This window comes from Sebastes fasciatus, chromosome 11 (assembly GCF_043250625.1).
Source record: "Sebastes fasciatus isolate fSebFas1 chromosome 11, fSebFas1.pri, whole genome shotgun sequence".
Lineage (NCBI taxonomy): Eukaryota > Metazoa > Chordata > Actinopteri > Perciformes > Sebastidae > Sebastes > Sebastes fasciatus.
This window is the reverse complement of record NC_133805.1, coordinates 29,721,132-29,742,175: the sequence shown is the minus strand read 5'-3', so window position 1 is coordinate 29,742,175 and position 21,044 is coordinate 29,721,132. Positions and strand designations below refer to the sequence as shown.

The 21,044-nt window shown below is 40.5% G+C and overlaps 1 protein-coding gene across 4 annotated transcripts in view; it reads left to right on the top strand.

The window, feature by feature from the left end:
- The first annotated feature begins 49 nt into the window (after positions 1–49).
- The window catches only part of LOC141777700 (extended synaptotagmin-2-A-like), a 60,596-nt gene continuing 39,601 nt past the window's right edge, over positions 50–21,044 (top strand). For all 4 annotated transcript variants that reach the window (XM_074652202.1, XM_074652201.1, XM_074652200.1 and 1 more), the window contains exons 1-3: positions 50–201; positions 1,499–1,886; positions 19,045–19,086. In XM_074652202.1, coding sequence (XP_074508303.1) covers positions 1,506–1,886; positions 19,045–19,086 — 423 coding nt within the window. In that variant the 5' untranslated portion in view covers positions 50–201; positions 1,499–1,505. The remainder of the gene's footprint in view (positions 202–1,498; positions 1,887–19,044; positions 19,087–21,044) is intronic.

Sequence of the window (21,044 nt, the reverse complement as noted above, 5' to 3'; positions counted from 1 at the left end):
TCCCTGTCGGAGGCTGACCTCTTTCCTGCGATGACAGTTTCCTGCAGGCTGCTTGAGAGGACTGGCCGCCCTCACAGCAAGATGAGCTGAAGGGGAGACAGGGTTATCTGAGTTTAGCTGGTTGGCATGCTGTGGACTGGGCTGGTGGAGTGATTTTGAGTTTCTTTTCCAGGAAACAGCGGATGTCCCAGACGGATACCGGTGAGTGTGTTGTGTGGTCAGCGGTGAACACGGAGGAACAAGTTGTTTTCTCGCTGTTGTTTGGTTTACGCAGTGCTGCTGCTGGTGAAGTCCAGATACGTGTCACTTTGTGGAGAGAACGTCACGACGGATTCCGTTAAAAAAGATGGCAATTAAGAGTTGATGTGCTTAACGTTAAACATTTACGCACCGTTACCAATGACTCGAGTATATTTTGGATGTATTAGTCGGTGCTCTTCTATTCGGCATACATATAATCAAACCAAATATTACATATTTCAGTAGAATTTCTACTCATAGCCGCTTGACGTTGCCATCTACGGCGGTGTGTTGTGGTCGCTGAAGACTGCTGGGGCAACGCTTGAAGCACTTTTAAAAGTTTAAATTATACAAAAAGGATAGTGAGTAGGTGTATTGGATATATGCCGAATAGAAGAGTAATACTAAACGCTTCGTAATATAAAGTGAATTCCAATCTGTGAAGTTCGTACTGTTCCCAGGAATGAAGTATACAAAAAGTTGATGTTTTTGCAAAGGAGTTTCGTATGACGTCCTCTCCATACAAGAGGGAAGACACCAGAATTACAGGTCAGCCTGTATGAATATACTATAGGCTGTGAAAACTTTTTGTTTAGACTAAAAGTATTGTCATGTAGTAAACAGATAATATAATGAAGTAATCTTTGGTCTAATGTGGATCAGTTTGTTTGCTTTAGTCATTTACATGTTGCCAACTTTCTACTGCCTACTTGTTGAGGGGGAGTTACTGTAACATGGAGCCTCTGGGGAAGGCCCTTTACCACACAGTCATCTGAGGTATCCTCTTTTGATACACCAATAGTTTAGATCAATTTAAATTTTAAGATTTTCAGTGATCACTTGGTTTGCTTTCTTACAAATTATATTATAGTGTTTTAAAATTTTTTTTTCCAGAGTATGTAATCTTGGAACACAGAAAGTCTGGTAGTATTTCTTTTGGGGGGGGGGGGGGGGGTTCTTTGTTTTACAGGAAGATAAATACTTCTTATAAATCTTTTCCACCCAGTGTGTTTCAGTGTTAGCACTAATCAAATAAACTAGTAAGACACAGAATCTGAATGGTAAATTTAGTTAAAAATAGTTTGTTGTTGATTCTTTGTCATGCTTAGTGTTGTTTTATTCCCTAGGGTATAACTACGTTATATCTGTGACGTAATTGTTTGACCTTTGACCTGTGGAGATAAAAACTTGCTGCTTGGTGCTGCAAATTTCGACACTAACGTTTGCCGTGAATGTCTCTCAAAAAATGTCTTTCCAGGTGGGAAATGAGCAACAGGATGGAGGGTTCAGCGGGACCAGGTGTCAGGGCGAACGGACCCATCGCAGCGCCCAGCAGCCCGGTGAGCTCCGGCGTAGGTCCACCTCTGTCTCCAGAAGAGCTGGCCGAAGAGCCACAGTCGTCTCTGACAGATATCAGCCAAATGTGGATTAAATTCGGCAAGACTTTTGCCATCATCTTCCCGATCTACGTCCTGGGCTACTTTGAGTTTAGCTTTAGCTGGGTTCTGATTGGACTCGCCATGTTGTTCTATTGGAGGAGAAACCACGGCAATAAGGACTACAGGATAAACCGTGCCTTAGCATTCTTGGACCATGAGGAGAAAGTGGTGAAGCAAACTTTGCCTACTTCTGAGCTGCCTCCATGGGTAAGTCCCCCAGCATTAGTACAGTACATTCCTGCTGTTATCATTAGCTTGTCATTATTGCTTTGTAGTTTGACTCGATGTTTCAAGCTTCAGTCCTCCCCAGCGTCAAGCGTAGGATGTCAACATTGACTGTTGGCCGGCCAAACTAGCTGATAGGGATCACTTAATTCCCAGCCACGGACAAAATGTAGTTTGTCTTTCCACTGAATTTCCTCAGTTTCTTCACTCAAAATAAGTACACTTTCCCTCAGGGAAACCTGGGATAGTAAGTATCCTACTTAGTTTAAGAAAAAAACAAATCAGACAGAGCCCCCCTTTTGAATATTCTCCCACATCCAATCAAATCAAAGGATCAGACCAGTACACTGTAATTTCCCTATTAGGGTTAGTGGTAAACCAAACTCTCGTGTGAGATGTTGAAACTTTATTGCACGCTTTAGCTGTACGTAATACTTGTCACAAGACTTCTCTGTAACATTTTTTGAGACATACAGCATTTAAAAACTATTACTAACACTGAACTTCTCATAAGATAGGATACTGCAATTATTTCATTGGTGGAAAAAAGCTATTTTTGGGCTGTGTAGCTGGCAACAAATAGAGAAAATTAAAGTTTTTGGGCAGTTGGATACTGGCCAGCAATGTGTGTTTGCAGAAATTTCACAGTATTTGACTACATTTCTTTTGGATTAATAATCTGCAACCGTCTCTGGGAGACATTTCTCAGATGGTCCAGAGGTGTTTTACCTACCAACATGAATATGGTGACAATCAGGGCAACCCGAGATAAAGAGATGCATCATATCTGACACTAGATTCTGTGACACTTTCATATTAATCCACTGGACAAAACAAACTTTGTTGCTTGTTAAAGTTACTGTGAGGAACTTTTATGTGGTTATGAAATCAATTTAATACTGATGCCTCTATATGACTTACATTAGTAAACGAGATCATCAACGAGAAGATTGGCCATTTCTATATAGTTATTCTTAATGGCTGTCATCCAGTCCGATTCCCCGCAAAGTCAGACAAAACTATTTACAGCATGCAGGTTCACCAGAAACCCCTTCAGCTCAGACTCCAGCGGGGCCTTCGGCGGACAGACCCAGATCTGGCTTCACTGCCACCTTCGAGCCACCGGTCCCCGCTGGAACACCACGCTGCTGGAGGCCCGGGCCAGAACCAAGACTGAGCGGGGGTAGACAGTCAGACCCTGCTGCAGTAAAATTAGAGGTTTTCCAAAGGGACTCTGGTGCTCGGAAACACTACAGCTTTTGTCCACAGGGACCGCCAAAATCGACACGAAATGGAAGTTCCTCGTGGTAACTTTAACGAGAGTCTCATAACAGTCTTTGGAAAGGTCACACGTTTTAGACACAAGCTGCCCATCGGGTCCAGGATCTAATCTGCGCTACACTCTTTTTGATCATTTTAACCCAGTTAAGCACCTGAAGGTGTTGGAGTCCTGAATGAATAATTTACACATGGCCTTTTGAGCCTGCGGGGCTCTCGAGGCTGGCTCTGTTAGAGGAGGAGAGCCATCAAACTTGCTCTAATTGTCACTTTCTGTATCCGTCCCCTCGGTGTGGTTGCCTGTCTATGTGCAGTCAGGCTTCCCTGTGACACAATAAGAAACCAGTGTGAAGGAGGAGGAGGCCGACTGGGCCACACGCCTTCAGCATAGCTGCCATTCTCTCTCTGTCTACTCATTCTCTGTTCTCGACATGTGGCGATCTCACCCTGCCAAAATGACTAGTTCCCGACATGCAAGGAATGAAGATCACTCACAGGACGTATATATGTGAGCACATTTACTTGTCAGAGCTAGATCTGTAAATGATTTCTTTTGGCCCGTGTTGGCAGAGATCCATAAGAGTACATAAGCTTTTTTAGAGCAGGGCAATAGATGGAAAACATTAGTTCAGTCATGCATCGTTCCATTTTGATTTCCAAGCTCCATGAAATCCACTAACACGTAATATCTGGAGGGATGCTTATGGTTTAAGGAGACAGTACACAAGTCTCTCTATATAAATACAGTTGACTTGATACGTCTCTAATCTTTTCCATAACTCAGCATTCAGGACATACTCTTTTCATTTTGATTGGTTGTTAGACCTATCCTTGCATTATAGAAGCTCTATACTGTACCACAGCTTACCCTAAGAGATTACATTTGAGAGCACCTTGCTGCATACATTTGCATATTAATGAGGAAAAGGCAGATTTATTTCAAATGGCAAATAACTGTTTAATCCTTGCGCATATGGATTTACACTCAATGGCCACTTTATTAGGTACTAGGGCCGTGTAGTGGCAAGAATCTGGCGATACGATACGTATCATGATACGGGGGTTACGGTTCAATATATTGCGACACTGTAAGCAAGGCGGTATATTGCGATTCTTTAATCTAATTTTAGGTCAGCTGTCATAGTATAAAGATACATCACCATATGCTTTACTTTTTTATGCAAACAGAACAGTGGGATCTGCATTTGCATTTATCACAGTCTCTGTAACATCCGACATCAAAGCACTACTTTGAGAGGGCATATAGACTGAGAAGGTGCATCTCTTTGCAAATGATATAAAGTATTGACTGACATAACATAATATTGTGATATTCTATATTTTAGATATTTTCTCACACCCCTATTAGGTACACTGGTACAATCTATTGCAATTCAATACAACTGTGTACAACACAATTTATATTTTTGTCGGGCCATGTCAGTACATTCATACTCATTGAGCTGGTAGTTGTACAGCAGCTAAAGAGTTATACTACTTTATAAAAAATAATAATCTTTTTCATGTGAAAGAAGGTTATATTAAAGGTTGTTTCATAAATTTGTATGATTGAATTTGTGCTCATTCAAAGATGGTGTAATTAAATGCTGGAAGACTTTAAAGCAGCTCAGTTAATTTTTTATATTGGCCCAATGAAGATGTCTTTGTTTCTCTGGCACAAAAGGGGAATAAATAACAGCAAAAACACAATAAACAACTACAATAAAAACGTCGGACAAATTGTTATTTGAAGATTATCGGCCCAGAATTTCACAGAGTGGCTACTGAGTGTATTGACTTTATTAGAAACACAAAAACAAGTTTACTTCTAAAGAAATATTTGCTCAGTACAGTATGTTGACTTAAGTACTATACAGTATAACTGGTGCAGCATTCTGTAAAGGTGACACTTTAAAACGCGCTCCTGCTGAGTGAATAGGAGAAATTCAAGATGTCTTTGCTGTTCCAGTTAGTCTAGTGAGTTATTGATTTTAGATTGCTGACCTTAGTTCAGGCCATATCAATTATTTTAACATTATTCTAAAGGTTAATGGCTGAAGATTATTATTCACAGCGACAGACAACTGACTGACACTGATCTACTGCATCATATAATAATTAGGTCTTAAGAATTCTGAACTTTTAAGATCTTTTCTGTAATTATGAAGCATTTCTACTCCACTCTTTTGACTCAATGCCTCTGTAATAAAGGGGTTCCCATTCATTCTGTGATAATGTTTGCTTTTATTGCTGATGAGTCCAGAAAACTGTGAGAAGCTGAGTGGATGGCAGGATGCCAGCGAGACCAACCGCAGCCCCCTCCCATCACAGAGCGTCCCATCAACACATCCATTATCACAAAGACCTTGAGAAACACAGAGCTCAGCAATCGGCCCGGCGGGCCCGATGCAAAAAGAGACACGGTGGTGTAGAGCAGCTGTCATGTTGGTTGTGTTGTGTTGTGAGTCAGCCAGCTTATCTTTTTGTCTTGATGTTGCATGTTTGACCATGTCGCTCAGTAACCACAATAACGTGTTTAATGACGTTGGGATGTCAAACCAAATAATGCTGATTGACAGCTCATTGTTATGCCTGATAAAAAGGGAGACAGACAAGCAAGTGAAAGGATGTTAAAGGATTAATGTGGCCTTTTTGATAAACAATCAGCAGTGAACTTTGACCCCTGGAAGACACTCAGACGCAGTCAATCTGTCCTTTTATAGAAGATACTTTATCTACTTCACCTCTGTCACACTGAACTCAAAACTCAACGATTAGAAGCTCATAGAAAGTCATCATGAGGTAATCATCATTAGGAGCCTGGTTGTGTTATGTTACTGTTGGGTATAATAGTGAAATAATTTAACGAAAATCTTAGTGCGCAAGCTGAAGTCTTCAAAATGACTTGTTTTGTCCGACCAAGAGTTCAATACCCAATCCCAATGCTCGCATTTAAAAAAGCTAATCACTTAATCAAAAGTTTTCTATTGATTGATTAATCAATTAAACAACTAATTGTTTCAGCCCTACTTGAGACCACAGACTGTATATAAGAAGTAGACGTAGTCACCGTGACGTCACCCGTTGGTTTGTAGACTGCCGTTTTGAAGCCTCGAGTTCGGCATTTTGGCCGTCATCATCTTGGTTTTTGGCCATCGCCATCTTGGTTTTCGCAACCAGAAGTGTCACAAGAGGGTGGAGCTAAGTACAGCCGAATGCTGAAACATTTTTAGGCGACCAAAATGTTACAATTAACTTTCATGAACTGAAAACACCGTGAAAGGGTTAAAGATCTAAGACGAAAACACGGACAACGCCGTAGTAGCAACCTGCCAATCACAAGGTAGCCCCGCCCTAAAGCATCCCCTGCTTTATGGTCTACTTGACTCTAAATGGGACCATAATTTACTAAATGAACATCATGCTATATTGAAGAAGACTTTAAACTAGCGATTGAGATAATAAACTCATGTTTACAATGTTTACTGAGGTAATAAATCAAGTGAGAAGTAGACTCATTTTCTCATAGACTTCTATACAACCAGAGGAGTCGCCCCCTGCTGGCTGGTAGAAAGAATGCAGGTTTAGGGCACTTCAGCATTGGCTTCACTTCTCAGACCCGGAGGTTGCCCATTGGTTGAGGCATACAAAGCACTGTCTGTAAACGTTGTTTTATTCGACTTCCAGCTACCTCTCTGCCTTAAAGTTTGATGAGCTGAAGTAATTCTCTACGAATGAAAAGCTGCCACTACTTTCTCAAATAGAAATCTGACTGTCAGAGCAAAATCCTTTTCTTTTCAGGAGCAGGTAAATACCAAATATTCACTACATTTTCAGAAAGGACTAAAATCTCTTATTTATAGTTAATGACCTGCCAATGTGGCTGTTGATGCTTTGGTAATCTATCCAAACTAAAGATCCGTTAACTGTAATGTTCAAAGATTACTCAAATGTTTGCCCCCAGTCCAAGAGGTCCGCACTCTGCTTTCCTAAATCAGGAAGCAACAAGTGGATTTTTATCTGTTGGTTTTGGTGAATTGTATTGTCCTGATAGATATAACTTAATTTAATTTTCACTCCAGTTGCACAGCGGCAGACACAATGGACAGAATGCTGTGTAGAACCAACATACACTCAGTCTGTAAGTTAAAATCAACTAAATAAAACACATCTGCGATGTATTCGCAAGCAGTAAACCAACCGTGATCAGCGGTGAAATATTGGTTTTGGTGGAGAGCCCGTCATCTTGGCTCGCTCTCTCAGCAAATATGCCTAGAATGAGGCTTGGTGAGCAGTGTGGGCTGCAGCTCCTCATAGTGAACAGGCCCAGAATGCCTGAGGTAATGGTTCAGATTTATCACTGCATGACTCCCTCACTGCTGTCAGACACTAACAGATGCATCTATAAAGGCTTTGTGTTGAGTATTTAAGGTCTTATTGTCTCACCAGGAACTGTCTCATGAATCATTATCTGGACACACAGTTATGACAACTTTTAAAGGTCAAAAATAGCATGTATGATACCACCAAAGAGGTGGGTTTTTTACACCGTCTATCCAACAAAATGTAAATGTTTCTGTTTTTTTAAGTCAAGTGCAGAGACATACAATTGTCGTGACTTATACTTTAGTAATTAGCTAAGTAAACCAGTATTAGTGGCCAGTAAATTGTTAATGTTGATGTCATATATTAACGTATTCTCATACAACAGTTTGTATGATATCTTATGAAAACGTTATTCCTTCTTTTTTGTTCGTTTTCCTACCAATGTCCATCAACACGTGTCAATTTTTGGCTTGTTACATGCACGCAGTCTTTTCAAAATAAACTTCCGTCTTCACATGAAACAACTTCCTTAGGTTTAGGCAATAAAACATCTTAGTTAGGTTCAGGAAAAGATCGTGGTTTGGATTAAAATAACTCCGTAAGTGGCGTTACTTACTTGACAAATAAATCAACGTTGATTTCTGGTTTCACGCGGGACACGAACGCCGGTCTCCTGAGAGAACGTCCGGTATTTTTTGACCCTCCCGTCCACCCCGACCTCCTCCCTACGTGGCGTTCACCGCTCTTTATATTTCCTGGCTCGTGATTACATGAATTACACACAAATTGATTTTGCAGGATGTAAAAGTACAAGGCAGCAACTAACAATAATTTGAATTATGGATTATTATATATAGCTGCAGCCCTACTTTCAGTTAACCGTGCACGGCAGCTGGATTCTCACAAAGAAAGGAGATCAGGTGAGCATCGCGGTATCAAATATCACACGAAAATCCATCTTGTCGGGCTTCAAGTAATGCGTTTGCGTCCGGCTCGCCAGACAACGGACCAATCAGTGTCCTGTGAGGAGCTATTGCAGCTACGGCATTGTTTAGGTGTGTGTGACGACACAGAGAGGTGACTCCTGAAGAGGTTAGCGTAGATGCTGTAGCATCAGTTCTATCAGAACTGGATAGGATTTCTTCATTGAAAGAAGAGCAAAGAACGGCACTGCGGTGATGTTTTCACCTTCAGCTAGTTTCACTTTTGTTAGTTTGATTTACAGATGGTTCATCCAATCCAAGTATTTTTTTTAAAAGTGCCTGCCCCTGACAGGGTCAGGTTGACTTTCAACCACATCTCACAGTCTTCCTCAACCGATAATATTAGTAATCAGTTGTTAACAGCTCAGGAAAGGCTAGTAAGTGGACCTTGAGTGAAGATTTTTGTCAAACTGTACAAATACAATGTGGTGTTAGTTGAAGGCTGCTAGATACTATGGAGTCAAAATGAAAGTATAATAAACAGGACAAATATGGTGGAAATAAAAAGTCACAACACTGCAAAAGAAAATGCATTTTCCCATGCTTTGGTTTTTAATACATTTTTCATTCTAATTTCATCACTTTTTCTGCCATTTACGTTATCAAACACGACACAGCTTTGGCCTTATACAACATTACCATCTACATGTGAGAGAAGCCATACGCTATGTTTTCAGTCTCTGTTTTCATGCAGCGTGTAGCTCAGTGTGTCCATCCATGATGACTCGATTGCCTTGTAATCCTTTGATCCATACGAGCTGGAAAATCATAAAGTTAGAGCGGAACAGAGCAAAGATGAGCAGAGCCAGACTCCCATGTGCAACCTTTAAAGCTCTTAATGTGATTAGCAGTGCATGACATAAGATATGGGGCTGCAAGATGTAGGCCGCAGGTTGTTATAGAGTAAAACCGCATTCCTGTGGAAGTATACACAATACAAGATCTGATATTTGAGCATCTGACACTCAGTGTTTTGACTGGATGTAGTTTAAATAGGAATATGTCGCAGTAGCACAATGAACTTGTGCAGCCAGTATGCAGTGTTACGAGACATTTATTCTGCGGGTTTAGAGAATTTATCCTGGCTAAAGAAGGGGCTTCTTTTGTTTTTTTATGGATGTTGCGGTCATATCATGTGTGTCTTAAACCACTAAGTCATCAGGACATCCAGACTCTTGTTTAACATGTTCAGTATATCAGTAACTTAATGTCAACTGCAAGCCGATGACTTGCGTGTGTTTGACAGTTGAGTTTAGAGCAGTTTAATCGGCTATGGATTGATTCTGATTGCTTCGTCCCATTTAACATAATCAGAAGACGTGACAGTGGAGCAAAGGTCAACCAGGTGAAACCAAAACAGGGAAATGAAAGCCAGCACTGTAATGCAGATCCATGAGCCCCCCCACCCCAGGTGTGCCCCATGGGGCTGCACCATTTCTACTTATTTTTTACACCATTAAATCAATCTATATTTGTAAGATAAATCTACTAATTGTTTGATATACACAAAATAATAAATAAAAAAAGATAAGCACTCAGCTCTGTCATCAGCCTTTTAAAACTACGGCCACAGTGCAAGTGTTTCTCTTTGCGCCTCCTTCTGTTTCTCTCCACCTCCTCCTCCTTTTCTGTCTCTGTGTACTGTATGACATTGCACGGGTGGGGCCTCCCTGTTCTCTTGATGTGCCAAAGGGCAGGGCTCCGCTCCACGGCCCAGAATGGAAACAATGTGGAGGAACAGAAAGGCCTTGTGCTGCTCTGTCCTGGTTTCACCTCCAGTGAGTCTCGACATGTTGTCAATGTTTTCTTTTAAAACTCCCCTCCAGCACGTTGGATTTGAAAAAGACTTTGAGGTTAAAGAGCGGGGGTGTGTTTACATCCACATCTGTTGAAAACATTTGTTGAAAATCCTCCTCCTGGTCCCAATCACCCAAACAGAGCTGGGTAAATCTGCCTTTTCCTTTCACGCCTGGCATGCTTGGAATGAGCTGCAAGGCATACGTAACTTGACATCTTGACCGTCTCTTGACATGTTTAAAGATACTTTAAAATCAGTTGAGCATATTCTGTTGTTGCTTTTCACAAGAAGTGCCATTATTTGTCTGAGGCTGTGACAATCATGACTCATCACATTCACTACTTTGTCCCCCTTTAATCAAAGGACTATCCCCCTCATGACGCACTGACAGTTTGGGAGTCCTGTAGAGAGTTTCCCTTGTCTGGGACTGTGTACATTATTTTTCAACTTTAGTTTTGAACCATCTCTATCACATCATGTTGCTCGTCACAGCCACAGACTGTTATAATTAAAATGTGGAACTCAGAGGACATTTTGTCCAGGATGGAGACACCGGGTTAAAGACTGACAGGAACGGACAGTCCTGATGGAGTTATAAGTGAAGCGAAATGCCTGTTGATGCGCAGAAGGAACTGTGTAGAACAATTAATCGATACGACACGTTTGATGTGCACATAAGCACGGAGGGTTCTGTGGTTCAAAACTACACTATATGTAACGAGTGGATCTTGCCGTGTCCGTGCGTTATTGTGGCTTGACGGCGCGCAACATCACTCTAGTTACAGTTGTAGATGTTTCTACAGTAGCCCAGAACGGACAAACCAAACTCTGTTAACTTTTCCTTCTTGGGCAGGAGTCGATAACAGTATTAGTTCCCGTTGCCATCGCTCTCTCTCTCTCTCTCTCTCTCTTGCTTGACATTCGCATTTTTGCTTCGGCCACCCTAGCTCTCCAACACGCTTGGCAAACGGGAGAGGATTCAGTCGGTTGAAATCTCCTCACCTCACCGCCAGATCCTACAAACTGGACCTTTAAGGGTGCTTTCACAAGCCAACATTTATTCCGTTTTAATCAAACTCTGGTGCGGTTTGTTTGGCCAGTTGTGAACACAGTAATCGTATTCTGGTTCGTACCAAAACAATCAGTCTGAGCCCGCTTGCGAGATTTGGTCTCGGACCATTTCCAAGCGAACCTAAACGCAGATAAATGACGATGGTTAACACGAGTGGGAGAGGACTGACCTGGCCTTCTGAGGAAGTCTGATGTTTGCTTGACATCTGGGCCGAAGAGAACACACAGAATATGCTAAATAATAGTGACGTTTATAAAGGTAATATTTTTGATAATTTGATAATGTGATAATTTAATAATTTTTTAATTTGTGCACTGTGAAACAGAACCAGAATAAATAGAAAAAAAGTATCAGTTATACTGATTTGGACTAGCCAAAAAGCGCCCTTAGCCTCTGATTCCTGCATGTCTCATGTCTGTTGTTGTATTTTGGTATGTTTTTTTGGGTGATGTTGTCTGTCCCCGTTTGTTTTTGCACATGAAAACTTTTAATTTTGCTGCCCATCTTGACCAGGACTCCATGGCAGAGGATATATTGTATCTCACTGGGACCTTTCTAGTTGAATAAAGGATAAATAAAAACAAATTGTCACCATTTTTATACTGCACATTCCCCCTTAAAAAGGCGTGTAATTCCTACAATCTTGAATTAATTTGGATGTAAACATCCTTAAACACTCTCAATCATTTTAATAGAACTCCATTGTGCTAGAGTAGAGTCAAAACCTTTTTTACAACAAAAAATGTCCCCTTTAAGCACTCGGAGCTTGAGCAACTCGTCTTTGCCTCTCCACTCCTTTCTATTGGACTGCTTTGCATGTTGAGTAAAGTAATGCCATGTAAAACTGCATCACTGGAGAACAGCAATTTGCTGATGAGTCAGGAAGAAATCACATTAAACTTCACAAAAACTAATCAGTTGTCCACCTCTCTTGAAACTGTGTCCTCCAGGTAAACCTTTCTTTTAGGGTTCAACAGTTCTACAGAAAGTCAACCAACACTCAGACTGTTGGGCTCTGGCTGAGAGGGGAAAACAATGCTGTCAAATATTCAGTTTCCATTCAAATATATTCAAACTATATTATCCCTTGAGGGAAATTTAGACCGCCGCAGGGTTTATAGTTAAAACACACAACATGTTGTTAAAGCACAGTGAATAATGTAAACAAAAAGTGCTTCAACAACACAATTTCTTTCTTCAACTGCGACTTCTCCAACGTCAGCAGTTTGTCACGTCGATCGATGATATATTTTGCTTGCCAACACTTCTTGGAAAGAATCCTGCTGTTATAAATAAATATGCTAATATGTTATACTGACAAGCTATATCGACAATTACGTTTTCAAAGCTTAACAATAAGATGTGTATTGTTGGATAGCAGAACAGCATCTTACTCTGCAGCCACAATCATTTCAGTTCCAGGAAAAAAACCGTAAAGCCCAGTCAAATTAGAGATATTATAAGAGACTGTTTTGTGAGTTTTATGTAAAATGTATTGCTTTATTATGCAGTCCTGCTGAGTTTAATAATTGACAACATGAGTGTTGTTTTTATACCATTTAATAGACAATATTGTGCATAAACTTATACCCAAATTAGGGTTAATCAATAACATATACAGTATAAGCCCCACTTTAACCCTTTGAACTCAATAGACATGGTCCGCCAGTGCCTACATTAGTATTTCTGCTTATTGTGATGTCATTTCTTTGAGTATCTTCAAATGCATCATAACCTTAAAATATGTACAACCTGAATTAGAAGGTTATATAAATCAATAAAACATAGTAATTGACAAGTATTGAAATTGTGTCATAATGAAAAATGAAAAAACTGTCTTTTTCATTCAATTTTACTAAATAACACAAAACATATTGACCCAAAAATATTTCTAAATATAGAAACATGAACACAATATTTCTTAACATTCCATAAGTTATTTGAACTATGTCATTTTTTTTAGTTTTTGAGATATGCTCATCTTTGTGAGTAGGGGCGTTTTGATAGTTTCATCTACAATAGAGAATTATTTCCCCAGTGCCTACGTTGGTATTTTTGCGTTATTACGTTCCATACATAACATAACATAATGACGTCATCATGAGCATAAAACGTGATAATGCGTAAGACAGAAGCCTTGGCTTTCTGCTAGAAAAAGTATGAATGCTCTAGATATTAAAGTTTTTATTTTAGATTGATTTAAACAGGATCATGCATATGATTTCTCACGGCCATCATGGGGCAAAACTCTGGCGCCTTGTCACCACGTGTTGCACCGCACGTTACGCAACATAATGACGTCATAACGAGCGTACAATGTAATGACGCGAAAGACAGAAGCCTTAACTTTACGCTGCAAAAAGTATGAATGCTCTAGCTATTATGGTTTTTATTTTAGATATATTTAAACAAGATCATGCAAACAACGATTTCTCTCGATTTGTCCGTTTTTAAAGGGTTAAAAATGGTACGCAGGGAGTAGTTGCAGCTAACTACAGACTCACTATTGCACGCTGCACGTTTGAAATCTATAAAACATCAAAACCTAGTCCTAGTCTTTCCACCCCTCAGCACAATAGAGCATTCATATTTCCTCGACAGCTCCTGTCTCTCTCTCTCTCTCTCTCTCTCTCTCTCTCTCTGAGCCTAAATATAGACGTCAGCATGAAGCAGCCGTCTTGTAGTATAGGTCTCCGGTTTGTGCACCTTTTCAACGCCTTCTGCAGTTTGAGGGGAAGCTGACTGAGCAAGTTTCCTGGTTGTTTCTGTTGTCGGAAGCTGAGGTTGTTATTTAGTCAGCAGGCAGTAACAGGACATACATCTAAAATGATGACAGGGAATTCCTTTTTGTTTGTATTCATTATTAGAGAATTATTCATCCTCTCCACACCCTTCTCTCTCTCTCTCTCTCTCTCTCTCTCTCTCTCTCTCTCTCTCTCTCTCTCTCTCTCTCTCTCTCTCTCTCTCTCTCTCTCTCTCTCTCTCTCTCTCTCTCTCTCTCTCTCTCTCTCTCTTACACACACATGCATTGTATTGAAGGTGTGGCTGTACAGGAAGGGTGGGGTTTCCAAACAGCTGTCACATAGTAGTAGGACTGTGGGCTCGCTTTGACTCAGATAAACACACACACACATGCGTTACTAAAAGGGGAAGCTCCAGTCCTGAACAGAGGGAGGGAGGTGCGGCTGTTTCCGGAAGTGTTTTCCCCGTTCTGTATTCCCATTTCAATTTGTTCTTTAAACAATATCCTCCAGTTGGCTCTGATTGCTTGTATATATTGTATACACTGCTGTGCAGAAGTTTGGGCACAAAGATAAAAAATCCCTCTGAGCACCAGTTGAATCAGAATAGAAGAAATCAGCAGTCATTGGTTAAAGAAACTGGAAGCTGAGCATCAAAATGTGTGCAGATTTAAACAGGAACAGCTTCCTGTTTCAGTGTCAAGGTCACAATAATGCAGCCGAGAACAAGCTGGAGTTAACAGCTGCAACGTGTTGCTTTAGCAAAGCTTTTCTTCAGACTTCACAATAGAAACAGAAGGTTAGTTTAGGGTTAGCACTATTGGAACTAGGGCTGCACGATGTATCGTTTCAGTATCGCCATTGCGATGTGTGCATGTACAATAGTCACAAGTCGCCAATGAACTCAAACACGTGATGCTACAACTTTTTTGCTGCTTGATACAAAAGGAAAACTCCCACGTCCTCATTCTCCATGACTAAACTAGTGATACCCATTAACTAGCTACAGTACAGTCCAGGTAGGCCCGCCACAGTTTCATAATGAACCGAGAATATTTTTACACTTCCGCGTCTGCCTGGGGGGTTTTAAGTCAGCGGGTCAGACGCAGCTGCTCGTTGTGGGAGGATCCTCTCACACCCTGGCTGGACCTCGCTTGGCACATTTCCTCCATGTGCACCGCGAACGGCTCTGGTAGGTCTGCTCTTGGAAAGGTCCGGGGGTGAAGGTGACTCGCGGCTCTGACCGTGAGCTTTACAGCACCCTTCCCCCGGACCTCGCTGCTTCCCAGGTCCATGTGCTCGCTCTAAGCAACATATATTGCAGAAAAAAAATATATATATTGCAATGTCAGATCAGAGAATATCAGCTGAACACACTATGGACTGACAAACCACAGTTTAAACCTCTAGAAAAACAGACTAACTCAATATTTAGAGCCTAGTTGATCCGTTGTGGTTCAATAATCATCGAGGGTCACGGACACTTTTTTGGACTGGAAAACTAATTCAGCATCCAAGTTGTAGTATAACAGTATTCTCCCATCATGCAACACTTTGGGGACATCGACTAAATGGAAGTTTGAATCGTTTAATTCTTCTTCTTTTGGGGACAAAAATATTTCAAATTTAAATAACACATTTGGTGTCTCAATTATAGCTACTGTTTTTACATTAGCCATTATTGAAAAAACGAAGAACAATATCAATATAGTAGCTGATTACAAATGCTTTGAATGGTAGTGCATGTATACATATATAAAAAAAGAAAAACTGGACAGGAAAAAAGACAAAATCCCTGTTAGATCTCATAGCTTCATTAGCTCCGTTAGCTTGTAACATGCTAACTCATGCTAACTCGTAACTAGTAAGTAGCCAAATGTTCTGGTGCTTGAAGGTTTGTTTCATCGTCTGACCTATTTATTTTTTATGATGAAGTCATTTGTAGGCTAATGAACATCCTTCATCTCGTGCCTTGAATATGTTTTTACCAAATTAATTTTGAGACATCTGAAGAGTCCGTCACTGAGAAGACTATCAGTGTCTAGAGGCCTCCACACTGCGTTTTAGCATTGTGAGCCATTGGGTTGGATTTGAAGGAAATCGTCTGGACGGTGGGAGCTGTTCCTGTCCCTGTCCTGCAAAGAGAGCTAAAAGCTCCCAGTTTCTCTGCTAAGACCAAGTGGAAGAAATGAATGACCTTTAAAAACCTTTGTCCTTCTTCACCCGGAAAATATGTAGTGCCATTGTTGCTCTAAAAGAGAGAAATATTTTTATTTTTTGTGAGGAAATGAATCACCTCCCTTGCTTTGTCATGTAGGCTATAGGGTGTTCTGCATCATGGATAAAGCTATAAGAGAACATACATTTACGTTTCATCCCCCTCCCTTCGTCTGTTATCTTTGTACCAGCTTCATTTCCTCTTCTGCTCATATATTTGTGTTTTCTTCCCAGTTTTGTCTCCAACACTGAGTCATGTTGGCTGCTTCGTTAAGTGTTATTTCCTGTTTACATCATGTGAATCATTTGCTCTTTGGCCTGAGTTTAAATGCACTTCTTTCCCTTTATTCCGTGTCCATGTACTGTTTCAGCCTTGCTCTCTCTTTCTCTGTTGTGTGCCCTAAAACGGGAGAACATTGTTCTTCTGCAGCTGCCTGTTTTATAGGATCGATGAGTCATTCTTTCCTCCTTTTATTCCATGTTTCCCACTCCTCTGTTTCGTTTTGAGTTCGCAACAGATGCAGCTGGTGTAGCTGTGATTAGTGCAGGTAGAAGCACTCATACACAAAGTCTTTATTTATTTATTTACAGACTAAAGCCTTCCTGGAAGCGTCTAGATAAATGCATTGTGTTTATGACCCTATTATTCACAAATGTGTATCTGCCTCAGGCCTGAGTGTTTCTGCAAAATCCTCCCAGTGTGTGGGTTATGTAACAGGTCTGTCTCAGTCGACTCCCGGTCCTCCACAACAGCTTTGATGCTGCTGTCAGACTGCATTCCACTGTGGCCTCATAGACTCCGTTCTCTCAGGTAGCTAGGTTTAGCTCGCTGTAGCAGTTCGTGCAGCTTCACAGAGCTGCTAACATGGCTGTAGACTCTATGTCTGAAGTCGGTGGGTAACCAAAACCATCTCCGGTTTGGGGTGATTTTAAAATAAAATTTAAAAAAAATGCAAAAACCACAAAGCCAAATTGTAGTCACCGGGGAGGCCAGGTGTTTTACAGTGTGTGTGCTGTTTTTTGGGCTTTAACAGGCTCTGGCATGGATAGGGAAGAAAGAGCAAGATACACACTGTGTGTTTATCTTTAATAATTAAGTTTTACACAGAAATATTCTGTTGTAATCTGTTCAAAAAGTACAAAAAAGTACAAAATGTCTTTTAAGTGGTCCCGTCTCCAGTCTGATCTCGCTGATAGCTGATAGGTACGTGGTGTGTTTATATGACGTAACGCTGGTGGTTAGGACACGGTGTCACTGTGTGACCCAGTTCTCTCCATCATGACAGTTGTTGTTGTTGTTGAATTATTCCTCCTTCAGCCTGACCTAACATTACTTTATTACTTTATACGTTATTTAATTTTACACTTAATGAAAATCACGATGTGTGACTCCCTTCATGTGGCGCATTCCGTGAGGCAGACGGCCACAGTAGTAAGGAAAAGTAGATAAAAATAGATTTTTGGAAGTTGGGAATTGAATCAGAATCTTAGAAGATAAGAATCACGATTCTTACATGAGTTGATTTTTTTCCCTCCACCCCTAGTAATCAGACCTGTAGCAGAAATGTTGTTATACAGATATTATTTATTGATATAAATACATGGTGGAACATGACATTATTATTATTATTATTATTATTATTATTATTATTATTATTATCATGTTGTTTTACATGCATTTTACCGTATTTATTTTTAGCTAGGTGTACCAAATAAACTGGCAACTGGTACGTCATCTCAATAAAGGAAAAGGATACTACGTAGTGATCCCAGGGACAAATATACTATTTATTATTACACAGCATTGTTGAATACTCGATTCTGATTGGTCAATCACGGCGTTCTGTGGTCTGTAATTTCTGTATTACAGACCGTTGCTATGTATAACAGACCGTTGCTATATATAACAGACCGTTGCTATGGATAACAGACCGTTGCTATGGATAACAGACCGTTGCTATATATAACAGACCGTTGCTATGGATAACAGACCGTTGCTATGTATAACAGACTGTTGCTATGGGCGCAACTCTGATGTCTGACTCTGGTGGACTGTTTTTGTGTCAAAATATTGATTTCTTCAGTAAGTAGCCGTGTAATAAGCGGGATAATGTACAGCTAGAGGGTCATTGTTGTGAAAGAATCCCTTTCAGGGCGATGCTGCCCTGAAGGGGATTCTTTCACAACAATGACTGGCTCGCTGTACATTATCCCTTACTTACTACTCATATTTTGTTTGGCAAGTAACTATAGCTCTGACTTTTGACCTCCTTGCTTATCCGTACAATAGTCTGTACTTGTTAATCACCCTCAATGACAGCTGAACGTGTGAAATATACATTTATCCCACTGCTCTGTGAATTTTGAGGCAATTTGTCCTTTTAGAAATGTATTTTAGAAAGGGAAAGTCTGAGAATTTGAAGTTGGGAGACTCAACTCAAATACAGCATTTTCTTTTCTAGGTCGATTACAGCATTAGCTGCAACTGGATTAAACTCAAATATATTTAAATCCTTTAGTCTGTATTAACGGGCACTATAGATTGTAGTAATTGTTGCAAACTGCAGCACCTCAGAAGACACATTTACCATGGAGTAAACCACAGGAAAAAAAGATTTAAAAAAGAAAGCAACAGATTTGTGACCTAAAAATTTGGTCATTGATGGTGATTCTGTATGAATTTAAATCATGATTCTAACTCTTGCCTTTCTGTCTGTTATTCCAGGTCCATTATCCAGATGTGGAGAGAGTGGAGTGGCTGAATAAGGTACACACACACACACACACTTTATCTCTGTCTCCTCTCGCCCACTGGTTGGCTCTACATCAGGCGCTGTTAGCCTGTTAGCTAGCAGAGGCACACAGGTAGGGTTTATAAATAGGATGTGAATCTGGAGCTCTGCTAGACCCTGACCCAGTGCTGCTCCCACTTCCCTGGAGAGAGACAGAGAGAGAGAGAGAGAGAAGTGGAAGAGCATCACTTACTGTAAATGTTCAGGTGGACTTCCAGTAAGAAGTTAATGGATGCTGCTGATGAACAGGAAAATGGCTTTTTAATATCCAAACCTGACACAGTGGTTGTCATTTTGTCTTTTATGGATGTTTACAGGCGCAGGGAGTCTGATTTTAAGGGGCGATAAGACAGATTTATGCTCACAGATTTACCATCATTTATCTGTGTGGGGTTGATGGGTGATAACTCCGGCTGACTGGCGTTTTATAAACTGCTCGCCAGCTGAAGATGAAGTGCAAGGAGCGACCACGAGGGCTTTAAAGACTGATTTTGTACGGTATTTTTTAAAAGTTTGAGGTTTTTGTGCTTATTTTGAATAATGCTCATTTCAATTTATTTTTATATAGCGTCAAATCATAACAGAAGTTATCTCAAAATACTTTTCATATGGAGCAGGTCTAGACCGTTACTCTAGGATTTAGAGACCCAATTAAAAACTCCTCTTTAACGGGTCGAAACCTTGGACAGAACCAGAATTAAATGAGGTTTCCTTCAGGACCACAGAACCACAACAGACCACAAAAGTCTGACTGTCAGTATATCCTTCAGATCTTTAGTCCATTTTTTCCAAACAGCTGAGAGGCCGACCACACCCCGGGCAGAGCATGTTGGGTGACGACCAGCTCTGAGAACATTCCTGCCCGTTCGCTCACACACACACACATATTCACGCCGTCGTCTCGTCTCGTCTCTTAGCCTGTAAAGATTCTTCAAAGCTTTTTTTTTTTCTGGGTCACTGAGCAGCAGACGATCAGGAAGCGAGGAGAGAAACGCTCTGAACTCAAAGCCCTCACAGCGCCAGGATGTGGCTGTGGCACATTAACAGATTAATGAATAATTTCCGTTATTGTTCTTCAAATTTTATTACTGTAATATTCTCCTTGCAGAAGATAATGTGGCAGTAGGTTTTACAGTGGTTAGTATTGCAGAAGTCTGTTTATGTGGACTCATTGACTACGTTCACACGTTCACAAACATATTCTGTTTTTTTGCCCTTATTCTGAAAAAACATCCTACTAAGCTGTTTACACGGCTGATGAAAATGAATATTTCACTAATATTCCTGTTAACATGCAGTTGTGCATACTCCGATTAATGTAACCGGTGGCGAACACAACCTCCCTCTTTCATTTCCTTCAATTATCTTCATGAAAAGGTCGGCATTGTGATATCCAAGTCTTTCATAATGTTTAAAAGTAGGTGTGTTTCTCCTTCAGACCAGAAATCTGGGCTTTTCTTTTGGGCATGCATCTCTGCAAACTAGTTGTTTTTTTTCCAACGCACAGAGCTGGCCGCAAACAGGCAAGAGGTCGTGTGTTGCAAACTGCTGTAAAAAATCCCAATTGAGATGCATATTGTGAATGTGCTGTATACATGTCCAAAGAATGCTCCTAAAAACCTGAATAATATGGACATATCCCACATGTCTTAATCGGAGAAAGGCTTTGGAATAAAGCCTGATTCAGAACATCCAAACAGAATATGTTATGTTTACATGCCCCGTAATCAAATTCACAATGTTATCATATTCTGAATGATAATGGAATATTGGTGTGCATGTAAACGTAGTCAGTGTGTGAGTCTGGTCTCTGCACTGTTTCTCATTTCAACCACATTAATATACGGCAATATAAATCTCTCGTGGCTCCAAACAATGAGAAACCAGATCATTCCCACAAATAAAAAGGATGGAGTTGATTAAAAAGACCACC